At 42.1% G+C, this 16,593-nt stretch overlaps 1 protein-coding gene across 1 annotated transcript; it reads right to left on the bottom strand.

The window, feature by feature from the left end:
* Window positions 1-860: 860 nt before the first annotated feature.
* On the bottom strand, window positions 861-15,835 carry tdrd6 (tudor domain containing 6). The gene is made up of 16 exons (XM_020091850.2): window positions 15,475-15,835; window positions 8,467-13,911; window positions 8,212-8,291; window positions 8,015-8,095; window positions 7,529-7,583; window positions 7,122-7,195; window positions 6,881-6,935; window positions 6,406-6,500; window positions 6,170-6,232; window positions 5,159-5,177; window positions 4,373-4,440; window positions 2,706-2,760; window positions 2,528-2,571; window positions 2,380-2,443; window positions 2,119-2,181; window positions 861-1,305 (listed from the first exon to the last, which is right to left on the bottom strand). The coding sequence occupies exons 2-16, from the start codon at window positions 13,832-13,834 to the stop codon at window positions 1,217-1,219; spliced, it is 6,273 nt and encodes a 2,090-aa protein (XP_019947409.2). The 5' UTR covers window positions 13,835-13,911; window positions 15,475-15,835; the 3' UTR covers window positions 861-1,216.
* Between the last annotated feature and the right edge of the window lie 758 nt (window positions 15,836-16,593).

Here is a 16,593-nt window from a genome sequence, read left to right as displayed (position 1 = left end):
CCCTTCCAACCATGAGAGAACCTGTGGTGAACTTCAGTTGTCATTAAAACTGAAAAAGGTGTTTAGCCTGGACTACAGTAAAAAGACATGGCAGCTTCTGTAGAGGACCTGCTCCTGATGTAAATATAAAGTATTTAAATATAAACGCCCATTCTAGGGTAGAGAAAACAACAATTTGTACAATTTAGATGAAACACACTGGTGAATTACACTTGAGTATCCTATATAACAGTTGAACCAAAAATGAATAATCAAACCTCGCCTGTTTACAGAATTAAAGGTCATCTTGCCTTTTTCCAACCTAGTAACTTTATAACCTTCGGTTTCCCTCCTGTGCGCACAAACTTCGGCAGATCTAGTTTCAGGTATTAACGTGTAGTTAAAACAGAATGAGCTACAATCCACCCTCAAACTACAGTCCCTCGTTCATCTTTATCTGATGTCTTCCACAGTTCTTATGATCGTTATTGATTCCCTGTGGTGTTTGTTTCTTCCCAGGCCTTAATTTCAAGGAGACTTCCTGATTGAACAAATATTAAATAAATAAATAAAATACGCACGAGTGGCAGCAGCTGTGAGTTAGACACATAAATTCTACATTTTCAACCTTCACCGACTAGTCCCGTCTTCATTTGTTTTGGATTTAAACTAAATATTGAATCACGTTTAGACTAGATAAAAAATTAAGACGTGTCATGTCACCACACAACAGGAGTAGGTGGGTGATTTGAAAAAATAAACATCACATCCTTAGATCTGTAATGATATTTATTGAACTGAAATGTCTCATTAACACATGCATGTATCCACAACACAGAAAACTTTGGTTGCATTCTTTTAAAAATAACATTACACGTCACAACCTTTCAAACCAGTTTTATCTTCACAGAAAGATTCAATACTTTCGTGGCAGTTTCTTTCTTTTTCCAATCAGAACAGATCTATAACACAAAAGAGCTCCCGGTAAACTGGGTGAGCACAAAGATAATGACAACACATTTTTTGAAGAGGCACTTTAAATCAGATGCCTGTTTTTCAAAAGGAACAATGTAAAAGGAAAAAAGGAAAATGACTCAATAAATCAACATTGCCATTCCACACCAAGAACAAACGCAACAAAGAAAAGAGAACTTGTTTCATGCAACTGAAGCATCTTTGGACAATGAACTTAGTTTCGAAGTGTCTCGCGGGGACACTTAAAGTAATTGGAGGGCGGTTACTCCGGCCTCTGCTCAACAGGCGGATCATCAGCAGAACCGTCACGGATGATCAGAGAGAGATGAGTCACCTTTGACAGCTGAAAGTCTGAGGGGGAAGAAAAAACACCTCACACTGTGATGAACTGGGACACTGAAGAAAAAGAGCATAATTATAATTATATCATGATTGCAACAATTCACAAACAGTGGCTTCAACTGTATCCATGTTGTCAATGACTTATCATTACATCATGAGCAAGAAGTATTTAAGTAAATCTGTAGCATCACATTTTGAAATCCCCTCTGAATTCAACCTGTTTTTTTAAAATAACTACATCCATCATCAGTGGGGTGAGGATAAGAATCATTCGTGTTATCCTGGAAAAATAAATTTTTTAAACATTTGTCCTGTTCAGCTTCTCAATCACAGTTATTGTTAGTTCTGTTGCTCTCACAGTGCAATGAGGTTAACTGTTGAGGTTGTCCCTCACTGGACTGACTGAAAACCTTTTGCTGGTTGATGCTGGTTTGACATAAGCCACACTGCTGGCCATAAAAAAAAAAAGCCTCTACAAGAGCTGGACCAATGTTATATTGACTGATACATATATATTAATATTAAAAACAATGCCAATGATCCTCAAGATGCTGTTATCAAGCCCTAATGACAAAGAAATGTATGATATGAAAAATAAGCACAGATAATGTTTGTGAAAGGCTCATATGAGCTGATTTTTTATCTAATAACAAATCCTTCATGCTCTGGATTTTAATCGACCGTATCTAATCAACACTTTATAATGTCAGGGAATTTAAAGCTCAAAAACAAATGCACATTTTACTTAAAAACAACTTCTGCCCTGTAAACTTTCTAATAGAATGAACTCAATCATCGTAAGTCATAATGTCTTCTCTGAACCTGTTTGTTCGGGGGGTGAAAGCACCAGCTGCTCAGTCTCTGTTTCAGTCTGTTGGCGTTGATCTGAGAGAACAAGGAGACATCAGTATAATGAGACCTACAGACAACGAGGACATTCTCTACATGAAAGTACTGGGATTATTTTTACTGTCAAACATGATCATCTTTATTAAATCAAGACAAATCACAGATGGTAGAGAGCAAACTTGTTCGGCCTTTTGATAAATATTTGCACGTGTTGTTGATCATTGAGTCTGATACCTCTGCAGACGTCCGTCAAACAGCTCTCTCCCACAAAACTGCTCATCTCATCATCCAGGTTACTCTGAAGAGAAATAACAACATGCACTTGTCACATGTGATGACTTGCTGTATAATGTGGTGTGTTGTGTTGACTAATCTCTAATACCATGTCTTGACAGAAGCTTTGTGGCTTTGTGTCACATGACAGAGCTGCAACCACAGAGACAGGTGAGTAGGCGTTATCACATTTGTACAAATTGGAAGTGCGAGACAAGCACGATTGTTCAAATAAAAAAAAAACAATGGACAAATCAAAATAAATAATAAAGATGAAAAACGCAAACCAGGGAGTTTGTCTTCATGAAGATCTGAGGTCTCGTCTTCAGTCATGGAGTTATCCTAAACACAGACAAGAACAGAGCGTTGTAATACAGACCACAGCCCTGTTATACAGCTTATCCTATTGAGGGGGGAGCTGGAGTCAGCTAACATTGAGCAGGGGTACATCATGGACAGGTTGCCAGTGTATCACAGAGCCAACATACAGACACAAACAGCCATTCAATCACATACAGTCAATTTAAGTCAGCATGTCTTTACACTGTGGGAGGAAGCTGGAGTACCTGAAAAAAGCAGATGCAAATTCAACATGCTAATATCCGAAGCCAAAGATCCTTAAAATAAGAGGATAAACAATCAATTCTGGGCCGAATGCAATTATTCAATGTTGCTTTTAACACACAACAGGCACAAAAATGAAAAACATTGAAATCTGACACACACAGGAGACACAGAAAATGTCCAGAGAGTTTGTGGTGATTACGGGATCTTCGCAGTGGAATTAATAAGTCACCTCCTGTCTGTCTGCTGCACTCGGCAGCTCCACCTCTCGCCTAAATACTGCAGAGGATTTGTTGCTGTTGTGAACTTTTCAGTACAGAAAAACCTCCCGCTGCAAATTGTGGGTAAAGTCCAGACCAAATTCTGATGGCTGTGTCTCCTATCAGTCTAAAGAGCATAAAGGAGATACCAGGAGACTGACCATTACAAGAGGAGCTGGACAGGGCCACAGAAGGGCATTAACCCAGCAGCAGGTCCGGTATCTGCTCCTTTGAGAGAGGAGGACCAGAAGGAGCACTGCCAGCGCACTACAGAATTACCTCCCGCAAGTTACTGGTGCGCATGTTTCTGACCAAACTGCCAGGAGCAGACTCCGTGAGCGCGGCATGAGGGACCAGAGTCCTCTAGTGGGACCTGAGCTCACAGCCCAGCACCGTGCAGCTCGATTGGCAATCAGTGAACACCAGAATGGGCGGGCATTGATGCCCCGTTCTCTTCACAGGTGAGAGCAGGTTCACACTGAGCACATGTGACAGGCGTGAAAGAGTCTGGAGATGCTGTGGTGAACCTCATGCTGCCTGTAACATCATCCAGCACGATGTCCTCCTCTGGAGCTGCGTTGGATCACAGCTGATTTAGGCTAAAAACATGACCTGGTCTCTTGTCGATTTGGTGTTTCGGAACCTTAAATCCACTTACATTATATACTGTTATTTAGATACAGTCGATTAAAATCTAGGGCCTGAACAATTTCTTATTAGATAAAATCATTTACACACAAGAGTTTAAAATCTTTGGGTGAACTATCCCTTCAAGTGCATCTTAAAAACTCCAGACTAGCCAACTGTTTTCAGAGTAAATGATCCAGTTCATTCTCCTCCAGATAACTTGGTCTTTAACACGCAGTGTGAGGAGTGGTTTGTCAACCTTGAAGGAAGTACACTTGTTTTTTAAACAAAGGAACACTGAGTGCTGAAGGTGTGGTTGCCGTCAAATGGGATCGGTATGTTGGCACCAAACCGTGTGGAGGGGCCAAAGGCTCATTGGGTTTTTTATAACGGCTCTACACACACAACTGATACACAGCTGTGACAGTCGTGAATGTGGTCGGACACCAAGTGATGCTGACAAACATGTATTCTCTTGAAAAAAAGAGATGGCTCCACTTTACCTGCATAGGCACGACCTCATCCTGGAGAGAAACATTTCCACTGGCCATTTCATGCACTGAGGGAGCTCCTGAACAGGAAATCACAATCATTCACTGTATCATAACAGAAGACATGTTTACATGGACACCTATATTAGGATATGAACGCGATTCAGTCTGAATAAGACAATGCCATGCAAACATCATTTCCTGATTATCATAACCTGAATGAGGTCATACTCTGCATAAGCAATAATCGAAGTAAGACATGTGGAGCTAGTCAACTTGTACAGACATGTATCTGTCTAACTCGCATCACAACGTCCTGCTGGAAGTTTTCACAGCATTTAATGACATCGACATACAGCAGCTACCAAATGCTTGATAGGGTTCAAGTGTAAACAAGTGGTAGGACATAATGCAGACTATGGAAAAGTGCTGTCCTTGTAAACAGTCACTGTGAGGACACAGCAGGACATAACAAGCAGAGGAGTTATGGATCATTCTGTAAACATGGCAGCTGAGTTGTTTTGGAGGTTGTGATAGTAAATGTCCAGCAGTACAAGCATTAAACAAACTCCCTCTGTGATATCGCAGCGTAATAATTGTGCTGTCATTGAATGAATTAACTAACTTTGTAAGTTGTACATGTGAACATAAGTAACTGTTCCTTGAAGTTGTTCCAACTCTTATCCAAGGTTTCTTCAGTCCTAACTGACCCAAGGGAGGTTTACCTTGTGACCTAAGCCTGCAGTATTTATTAAACCTACCTTATTTATTGTGTAATGGTTCTTAGTAATGACTCACCAAGTGATTCACTCTCAACCTAGAATTAAAGAAATTACCCAATTTTAATGTCAAGAAATACAATTCAAGACAAATTAACTTGAAATATAATGAATTGATAACTATTCAGATAAATATATATTAAAGTAAACATATCCAGTTCTATTTACACACACTCGCTGAGCATTTTATAAGGAACAACTGCTTATTCCTGAAAATATCCAATCTGAAAATCCTGTGGCAGCGTGTTCATTTTCCTTATCAGAATGGAGAACAACGGATCTCATGACTCTGACCATGGCCTGATCCTTGGAGCTAGATGAGCTGTTTCGAGTATTTCTCAAACTGCTGATCTCCTCAGATTTTCTCCCACACAACCGTTTCTAGAGTTTTTACTCAGAATGGGGCTGAAAAACAAAAAAACATCCATTGAGCGGCAGTCCTGTGAGTGGTAACGCCTTGCTGAAGAGAGAGGTCAAAGGAGAATGGTCAGACAGCAGAAATCCTCTGTCAGCCAAAAACTGAAATCTGAAGCTGCAGTGAGACAGATTCCCCAAACACTGGACAGCTGAGGACTAGAAAAACGTAGCCGGGCCTGACGAATCTGGATTTCTGCTGAGGTGGAAGGAGATGGGAACAGAATCTGGAGTCAACAGAATGAAGCCATGGAGTCAGCCTGCCTTATGTAACAGTCCAGGCTGTAGCCACAGGAGTAATGTGGGGGGAAAGGCTTACTTATCACACTTTGGGCCCTCAATAAAAAAATCAATCGGCTTTGGTGCCACAGTCTGAGTGTTGTTGCTGACCACGTCGGTCCCTTTATGGCCACAGTTTCTCATGTCATCATGGAGTAGAACAGTAAAGCAGGAGTGAGTCCAATAGTTTGTAAAATTCATGTCACAAAGATTTGAGGCTGTCCTGAGAGGAATGTGAGGAACTATCCAGTATTAGTATGGTGTTCCAAATAAAGTGCTCAGTGAGTATCCACTACAGACAACAGTAGTTCATAGACATAACAGATGTATCGTATACCTCATTTGATTCTTTAGCCATTGGTGTATGCAGATCATCTTTAACATCAGAACCAACATGCTCCTGGGGAAATTTTGAGAAAATTGTGTATCAATTTAAAATATATTAAATATGTTTACAGTTAATGTTCTCAAATAATTGTTTCAATCAAGTCAAAAATAAAATTCACTGAGGTCACACCAAACCTGAAACCTCATAAAAGACACAGCAGATGCATACACTCGGTGGAAACTCACTGGGATGCATTCTAACGCGCTCTTTTCAGTCAAGCTGATGACATCCTCTTCCAATTCCCTTGTGGGTTCGTCATCATCACTTGGCTCATGTGGATCTGCAGTGCAAAGGGACAAAAGTCAAATCAAGTTCAAACTAGTTTGACATGACACAATTCATCTGAAAGTATTTCGTCCTTAGTCGCCTCACTTTGGTGGAAGATAACAGGTGAGCCCACAGACTTCCTGACATTGCCCTCTGCTGGATCATGAGGCAAACTACTTCAGGCAGTCTAATGTGCTTCTAGACTGTATATTTATATTGAATTCAAACAGGTCATTACAGTAAGAATGTGAACTTTTCCCCCACGTTCCATTGAATGTTTGAATTTTGGATAAAAAGTGACAGCCTTAACACACACACATACAAGAGAACATTACAAAAAGCCTGAATGGTGTCTACTAAAGTAATTTAAAGCCTGAGACGATGTCAGCAAACCTGAATCTGTGTCCTCGTGAGGAGATAAGGTCTGGTCTTCAGTCATCGAGTCAATCTAAAACAGATCAGATCATCAATCACTGACTTGAAGGCATCATCTGATTCACAATGTTGATGATGTAATGTAAACTGTCTGATGAAGGTTATGAATTTAGTGATGCAGAGTAACAAGTCCAGTTTACACATAAGAAAAGTAGTGTTGGTAAACCTTCATTCAGGAACTGAATTTCCCCAACATTACCTCGAAACCTGGGGCAATGCATGGAGCCTCTATGACATCACCTCCAGCTGCAATTTCCTGCTCTGTGGGAGCAACTATGAAGACAAGAACAATCACACATACACAGTCTTCCGCTATTCTTTGTGACATCACAACAATCAAACTGACGATCACATGGATTTAGTCATTAACCGATGTTGTCGGATCATGAATCTGGATCCTTCCAGTCACTATAACACTGATGTCCTGGCTCACATTATGTCTTGTGTTGTGTGTGGCAGGTGAACTACGTGTAAGTACGGGATAACAGTATTTTATTTTTTAGAACCCTTTCATCTCACGTAGTACGTTTGCCTCGCATCTCTCCCCATTAACAACACTCCCAAAATCCCTAGAGTGCTGTGTGATTGTAAATTGGAACCACTCACCACACAAAAGCTTAGCAGGAAGCAGAGGGGAGGGCAGCAACAATTCAGTCTGAATCTGTGAGAAGACAAACACACTGTTAAATGGTAAATGGAATAAATATATAATGCTCACTAGTCTTAAGGGCCACTCAAAGTACTTAACACTTCAAGTTACTTTTGCCCACTCACACAAATATTCATATGGATCTTCTCTACATAGAGCGTTTCTGTAACACACACTGATAGTACATCATTAGGGGCAATTTCAAGCAAACCACCAACCTTCCAATTAGACCCGCTCTACCTACTGTCCACTTATAAGAAAGAATATAACAGTTTTGTGGAATGACTTTGACACACGGAGAACCTAAAACTTTAGAGTCAACTGCTTTGTTTAGAGATGAGGAAAAGCTCAACACTTTGAATCTCAGCAAAGCCACACCCATATGCATTCACATTTCTCCGTTATTATATATATTGATGAGTGACATAAACAACTGCATGTACCTGCTCCAAGTCTGTGGAAAACAGATCAATCATCTCCTGCTGATAAAAGCTCTTCCTGGGAAAAACAGCTTCACGTGGAACCTTCACAAAAAAAGAATACATTAGACAAGTCCATCTCCCAAGACGCAAAATGAAATAACAGAAAAGTCAATATCTTCACATGCAGAATATAAACACGTCACTGTAACACAATTTACCATTTTCACTGTTGACCGGCTGGGAAGAGAAACGTCACTTGGGATAGGAGTCTTGCTGTCATTTCTGTCATTTGCTAAATCTTAAGAGAACGAAAAACATTTTTTTAATTAGTAGATTCATACAATCATTACTCATAACAAGTTACACCCAGCTGTGATATGACCTGACAAGCTCAGAGTACAAAAATCTTTCCATATTAACATTTCCATAAACTAAATATCCAGACACTAAAGTGAAATGAATGTGTTGCTTACCAAAGTCAATCATGGAGTGAAAGCTGCTTCCCATGTTGTAGGTACTCATATCTGCAGCTGAAGACTCCAGGTCTGTCAGAATCTCAGAACTGTCCATGGCCTCCTCTCGGTTCCAATCCAGTGGAGAACTCACGTCATCTGGTCCGACAGTGTCCGTTACTGAAGCTACCTCCTCTTCAGAGGCTTTGTCAGTTTCAAACTCATCCTCGTCACAACTTAACATCAAATGACTTTGGTCAGAATGTGCAGGTGACAGGATTTCTTCTCTATGCTCTCTCTCAGGGTGAATGCAAACAACATCTGGATCTGTTTCCTGGTTTTCGGGATACTCCGTTTGTGCAGCCTCTTTCACACTTGAGTCACATTGTTCACCTGCATTGGGTTTGTCATCTGTTGTGGAGCATTTCCACCAGTTTTTCATCATCTCATTTATCACCTGGCCGTCACATTCCATCTGCACCACGTATTTAATGCTTTCTTCGTCTCTGGTGACTCTGGTGACAGTCAGCTGAAACAACTGGTCTGTTGTAAGTGTGAACAGCTCATCTACTGCGCCACTGTCCCAAGATCCACATGAAGAATCAAAGCCTTCAAGCTCGCACAAAAATGCCTGTGGAGGAGCCTCCACTAAATGAGGGGGCATTTCCCTCACATCTGTAACATTGACTTGGGACTTGTTTCCATAGTCTACAAAGAGAACAGACAGCTTGTCTCCCTCCATGTCGATGACCTTCGCACGGTACCAGAGATGATCTTCTGAAAAGAGAACGATGCATGGGCAGCCAGGGGAGAGGGCGTCTGGGTCAACATGTCTGCGATCGGCTGCATTCCCAACTTCTGAGACACCGGATGTTATCTTGTCCAGTTCTTCTGTGTCAGCAGATTGACACCAAAAGGAAAGAGCATCATTTATAGTTGTGATGTAGCTCTGTAACTGCTGTTCCTCTAAAAACTCTAGTTGACCGTAATGCAGAGGGCAAGAGTTCAGCGGCTGTTTCTCTGGGGTTGGGGCAGGTTTTTCCTCAACTTCTTCATGGTTCTCTGAGGCAAATTCAGAAGCATTGGCTGAACTCTTTGTCGATACTTCACATGTGAGATTCACACCATTTTCCTCCAGACTGACTTCCCACACACGTCCTGACTGCCTGATAAACCGGCACTTGAGCTTCTTTTCTCCATCGCATACAGCTCCTTTGAAAGCTGCCAGCACTTTAGGATCAAGCATGTCCTCTTTTCCAACATTGCTCAGCATGCAGTGTGTGCTGTACATGGGCAGCAGCAAGAAAGACTTATGGAGTCTGCCCATCTTGGACATTTGTGTAACTGCTGTGTTTCCAAAATCGATAAACTCAACCAGAGCCTTTGTGTTGTTGTGGATTTCTTTTACAACTGCACGATACCACATGGAGTCATCTGCAAACTCTGCTTGAACAACATTACCTGGATTCACATCTTTGATGGCATTGGTTTTTGGGTTTGATACGGAATCATTGAGCTTTTCAGAAATCCAGAAGATTTCATCCTCGTCCCTGACGAGTTGAACATGAAAACTTGATGGGCTGTTGTAGTGTGAGACATAAACATCTGCTTCCATGTCTGGTGTGATACACTTTGAGGGCAGATCTGCAAGTGTAGGAAGTTTTTCAACATGGCCTCCTATCTGAGAGTCTGCACCAGGTGATTTGAACTTGATCAGCAGGTCAGTGGGGAGATTTTCCTCTCTTGGTCTGACTTTTGCACCAGCAGGCTCATAACCATTTCCCATATTTCTCAGTGTGGTCTCAAATGACTGTCTTTGGTGAGGAGGTTTGTACAGCTGTATCGGAACAGCCTTGACCTTCTGACCATTTTCATCAACATGGCGCAAAGGCTTTGGTGCAGTCTGCAGATTTGTGTTGGCAGATTTAGACTCATCTCTGATTTGAGTCACTGTTTTGGGGGCAGAGAGCTGTTTTGGGACATCTTTTGGAAGCTTTAGCACATTTTTTGCCGGAGCGTCAAATGCTTTCCGGTAGACAAGACGCTTGTCTGTGTGCATCTCAATCTGAAACTTCTTCTTGATCTTTGAGTTAATCTGAGTGTTTCCTTGATACAGTTCAACCAGGAGTTTACCATCGGGTTCTCTGGCCACAACTACTGCTTGGAATTTACATTCTGTTGCACATGTCTCAAACCAGCTGTTTGCCTCACTTGGAACTTTGGTGGGGACATCCGACAGACCACACACAACTGCTTGCACTGGCACAGACATGATGTCATTAGCCTCTATAGGTACTGGAAGCAAGTCAGACTTATCCACCTCAATAGTGTCACCATAGTCCACAAAGTGAACCAGGATTGCTGGCTTTGTGGCCTGGATTTGACCCCTGTACCAGTGGCCATCAGTGTACTTGGCAAAGCACAAAGCTCTTATGATTGCTGGGAGCTTTACATTCTCCAGTTGATGGCAGAGACTGCTAACCTTCTTCTTGAGATCTTCCATCACATCAGTATTCCTCTCGAGCTGGCAGTAGAACTGATTGACATTGTTCACACATGTCACTGTGATCTGTTCTTCTGTGCCAGTTTTGACATTGTGCGTTGAGAAGTAGTATGAGTCCAGGCGAACCGATGGCTCGGAGACTTTCTTGGGAGGGGCACTTTTGACAAGGTTGACGATGCTGGTACAGACACTCTCAAAGGGAGTTTCCAGATCCACAATGTTGAAAACAATCTTCTGGTCACTGTACATGACAGCATATATGGTGCACTTTAAAATCACCAAGTCGGATGCAGCAGTTTCCACAAAGTTGTGGAATCTTGCTGTTGCCTCCTGATTCCACTCATTGATGGCAGATGTGGGATCAATGGGGTTTAACAGACTGCATCGAAAGGCTTGACCAGGCATAGTGAGAAATTCTGGGCAGATCCTCCTCAGGTCATAGAGGGGGACGGTTTCTGTCTGGCCATAATCAACAAACAACACATCCACGAGAGGTTTTTCATGTCTGTGAATTACAATGGCCCTGTACCACATTCCATTATCAGGGTGGCGAGCAACACAAGCCATTTCAACAACAGGCTGAAATTCCCTGCCTGCATAATGAGCCTGTATATCGTGCATTAGCAATTTCAAGTGCCCTGCATTGTGCACGAGCTGGCACCAGAAATCATTTGGGCTTTTGACGTGGGACACAGAGACATCTAGGACACTCCCAATGGGAAACATGTGCTCCTTGAATGTAGGGATTCTCCTTTCGTTGATGGCAAGGCTGACAGTGTTTTGTGCCTTGAGACATATCCCCTTGTTCCCATACACATCGGCAAGTCTGTCATGTGGATCTTGTGTGGGAGGCAGAATAGCAGGTTGTATAGTGACATTGGCTTTGGGTTGTCTCTGTGTCTCAGCCTTTTCAGTAAGGTTATAAGCACACATCAGTGAACTGAGGTCTCTGTCTTCATGAGCTTCAGGATCTGTTAGTTGAACAACATAGACATCATCATATTTTGCTTTCACATGGACATTTAGTGCTTTATCTGTGATTGCTTTGATGAAATATTCAGAGGCACATGGACTCCATCTCCCATCTTTGGGTCTGACATCAGCCAGGGTGCATTTCAGTGCAAGTCTCGGCAGCTTTTTAAACTCGCCAGGAAGGGTCCTGATGTTCATCCTTTTAACGACTTCAGTGTTTCCATAATCGACAAAGAACACCTTGACTTGTGTCTCCCCAACTTCAGACACAATTGCTCTGTAGAAGACACCGTCTTCAGCCTTGGCAGCGCAGTACAACCCTACAGTTGGATTCATCACCACATCTTTGTTTTCTGAATCTTTGTGCAAATGATAGATCCTATCCATCAGTTCATTCAGCTCATTAGTGTAGTTCTGTGTTTGGATCCAAAACTCTGATGGGTTTGATACATGCTGAACAACTGCAACATGGGAAGAGTTCAGGGAGAGGTTTTCTGCAGGTAACTTCTCAGCTATTCCTTTCCATTCTTTTTCCTCTGCAGCCTTTGTAGAAGTTGACGTCTTTCTTTGACATCTTTCTTGCTGGGCTTGATGCTCACGGTTGTACGCAGGGCTACGGATAGCATAATCTCCAAGTGTTTTCTCACATTCCAGCAAACAGCTCTCCTTGGACCCAAACAACTTGTTGATGTTTGTATTTTCATCACCAAATAGAGTGACATAGTTCACACCCTCAGACACGCTCTGGTACTCAAATTTTGCGATTACAGTCTTGTGCAGAAGAAGGTTCCTGAGAAGGTCAATCTGGTTGGATGTCCATCCGACCCCTTTGTCAACGATTCCATGGAGGGAACAGATGTAAGTCACAACAGGCATCCTGAAGAATTCTGAAGCCAGTGGTCCCACATTCTCCACTTGAACAAACTGTTTTGTTCCATAGTCAATGTTCAACACTTCCACCACTCCATTGGCAGGGAAAACCTGTTGGAGAACAGAGCGATGCCATCTGCCATCATTTCCTCTTGCAGCACAGGGAAAACTAATCATTTCTGGACCCACAGTGCAATTGGTCATTCTGCCCTCACAGAATTTTGTGATTTTCTCTGAGAGTTTCTTTAGCTCTTGTGAGAAGACCTTCAACTGGCAAAAAATCCTCTGTGGACTTGTCACTTCTGTGACAATGACGGCCTCCACAGTTCCTGCAGGAAGCTCTGGGACCATGAAAAAATCTTGCGTGTGCAATCGCACACCTGCTCCTATGGAGGTCTGGTGAGTCTCTGCGGACACTTGCACAGCATTATTGGACTTTAGTGACAAGAGCACAAATTCCTGGAACACATCTGGAGACAACTTCTTGGCAAATCCCATCTCATACATTTGTTTGGATATACAGGGGATGTCCAAGAGAAATGTTCTGTAGGCCACCAGCACATCTTGCACACGTGCTTTCAAAGACTTCCCAGAGAGAGATCTCAGAAACTCAAGAGCCACTGGAGACCATCTGCTCTCAGTTGAGAGTGGTAACACATTAGCTAACACACAAAACTCCACTTCAGGTGGAAGGTGGAAGTGCTTCTTCTTACCCCATTTCAGCTTACTTGTAGTGGTGCAAGACGACACCCCTTTGTCAATGAGAAACACACTGTATTTTGAGCCATTTCTAGAGACTATGCGGGCCCTGTTCCAAATACCATCTATCTGGACCAAGCACTGGTCACCGGGACTTCCTTCAAACTCTTGAAATGTGTTTTCAGGGGACTGAATGTCTTCAGCCAGGCACTCATAATCTTCTGTGCTCTCCTGACCGAACTTTCCCCAGAACTCTACAAGCACACAAAGGGGATGCAAGTGGACCCTGGTTATGAGAATTGTTACATCTGATCCACGTACAGGGAGTCCAAGTGTTGGTGACATTTTGGCAGTTTCATGAATTCCAGCTACCCATGATCTGTCACCTCTCTCTTCACTGCAGTGAAAGCTCTGGGTGTTATCTGAAAAACACACAAACACATACCTTAAAACACAGGCCTCCATTCCAATTAACGTGGTTTTCAGAGACATTACTGGTGTGACAGCTCAATTCTCAAAAATGAACGAATCATTATGAAATTAAAACACGCAACAACAATAGTGCTTACAAATTTAGCAGAAGATGACAAATAAAATATAATCCCTTCATTGTTTAAACACAAACAACTTTAAAAATGTAATTAATGTCTTTCAAGCACATGATCATAGGGCTGGGCAATTTGGCCAAAATAAATAAAAATGTCCACATTAGTCAATATAGATAATTATCACAATAAATGTCCAATTTTGTTATATTGCTGATGAGAATTATTGGGATGATTACTGATCATTGTATTGCCCAGCCCTACATGACCATAAATATTTTGTACCGTGCAACGTCCATCACAGGCATGTGTAACTGATTGATGACTTTTTACCAAACACAGATGAGTCTGTAATATAGTGTAAATCACAGTCACTAATTGTCCACTGTTAATGTGATCTAGCTCATGCACTCTATCAATGTCCACCTCAGATTTTACATCATCGGAATGACCACAGCACAAAAACGTGATCTTCATCATTAGTGGCTCCACAAACACAATACTTCTGATATAATCTTTTCGGTGAACACGGTAAAACACAATGAGCCATAATTAAACACGTGTAAGATAAGTTCAATACGAAGAATAGAAGGAAGTTAAACCACAAGTCACGAGAACAGGGAATCTAATAACAAGATGGAACGTTATGTTTTCAATGGTTTAATGGATGAAACCCATTCATGGTAACGGATCTGACTGCGGTCAAGTGAGCAGACGTTCATCTTTTCCTGATTTCTGACGGAGGTTGATGCACTTGATCTCAGGACCATCCTGACTGTTTAATCTTTCAGTATCAAGCATATTTACTGTTTCATTTTGGAGAAATTCAGCCTCAAAGTTCCTTTTTTAGTTGAAAAAGGCATTATGTGTGTAAGAGGCTTTACAGTAGAGTAAATAAAGAGCATAATGCCTTTTTAAATGCAAAAGAAAGAACTTTGAGGCTGAATTGCTCCAAAATGAAACAGTAAATAAGCTTGATACTGAGTGAGTGAACAGTCAGGATGATCCTGAGGACAACTTTTGACAACCTTTGTCTGAAATTACGGAATAAGGGATTTTACAGTAGCATAAAGATCGGCTCGCTCCGTATCATGGACTACCTGCATTAGCCATACATCCTGTAATACGGGCGCACTTAGAGAAAAAGACAATCGTCTGCTCACTCGACCGCAGTGGGATCTGACACATTCAGCTTTTCACTAAGATTCGTTGAAATTAACTGAGCAGCCAAACGATCCGGACATTTATCTTCTCATCATGAACAAGTACGATCCATTTCCCTGCTTCCTCAGATTCAGACGTGGATTAGCAGCTGCTAAGCGTTAGCTTCTGGGCACCGCACCCATTAGCATCCTGCAATAAAATAGCAACAGGTGCTACATGACCTGCGGACGGACCAGCACGATGACCGTGACTCGGCGGTGAAGCACAGCCACTCACCTTGTTTCAAATCCTGCTGCTCCTGGAGTGTCCTCAAAGCCCGCGATGATGGCGGCGGTGGTCAGGTTAAATAGCCCCCGGGTCACCGGTTCAACGTCAGCCCGACCTGACCTCACCTCGACCGCGCGAACTTCAGTCCTCTTCCTGTGTTCACGTGTCACATCCACCGCTCGACTGCCTCCGAGACCATTGTCCCGAAATACAAAGAGAGACTCCGCAGCAACCCGACGTTGGTTAGGTGTTAGTAAGTTAGTTAGGAAGATGGTTGGTTAGTCAATTAGCGGCTAACGTTAGCTAGCCCCGAAACCACGCGCGTGCAGCCACCTCTCAACGGTTTCCGCCGTTTCCTCATGCAGCCGGAAGTGGCGCTGTTTCCTTACTTTACTTTATTTCACGCAACATCAACACAAACTGTCACATGTTAGTGAAGACAGACTGATAACTATGAGTAAAGACTATAACCACATAATAACAAGAGACAGTACACTCCGCTGTCTTACTTTATTGCACTCAACATAAATATTAGATTAGATTAGATTCAACTTTATTGTCATGGCACATGTCACAAGTACAAAGCAATGAAATGCAGTTTGCATCCAACCAGAAGTGCTTAAACAATGAATAAATAAATGGTACAGTATGCTTAAGTATATGTATATGCTAAACAGTGAATACATATATATGTTGCAGTTATAAGAAGCAGCAGATGTGTCTCTAAGTCACCATGGACTGTGTTTAGTGGAGTAAATAATGACAGAGATATAATACCCACATTTCTCTGCTGACAAAAGAAGAACATTTCAAATTAGCCTTGAAATCCTGACCTGAAGGTGTTGATCAATACTGTGACCATGCAGGTGAAAACTCCCTGTCCATATTTAACTTACTTATATTCATCGCTGTGACACATCTGACAGCGATGATGACTGCGTCCATCAGGACTGTGCTGCTGTCGCCTGACGAGACATTCACATGGGCCAAAAAATCCATCTTCCATCATCCTTCCACCTCTTCTCCTGGAGCATGATGTTTAGTGGTGGTTATGTAGATGATAAGATAAATAGATAGATAGATAGATAGATAGATAGATAGATAGATGGATAGATAGATAAATAGATA

This window comes from Paralichthys olivaceus, chromosome 19, assembly GCF_024713975.1.
Source record: "Paralichthys olivaceus isolate ysfri-2021 chromosome 19, ASM2471397v2, whole genome shotgun sequence".
Lineage (NCBI taxonomy): Eukaryota > Metazoa > Chordata > Actinopteri > Pleuronectiformes > Paralichthyidae > Paralichthys > Paralichthys olivaceus.
Note: the sequence above shows the minus strand (reverse complement) of the source record. Positions and strands in the feature narration are given on the sequence as shown.

Coding starts and splice junctions, on each gene's coding strand:
- tdrd6 (XM_020091850.2), bottom strand. CDS start 13,834: ATGTCACCAACACTTGGACTCCCTGTACGTGGATCAGATGTAACAATT. Junction 6,501..6,880: donor TCACGAGGACACAGATTCAG/GTTTGCTGACAT, acceptor TTTGCACTGCAG/ATCCACATGAGCCAAGTGAT. Junction 2,444..2,527: donor AAAGCTTCTGTCAAGACATG/GTATTAGAGATT, acceptor ATTTCTCTTCAG/AGTAACCTGGATGATGAGAT.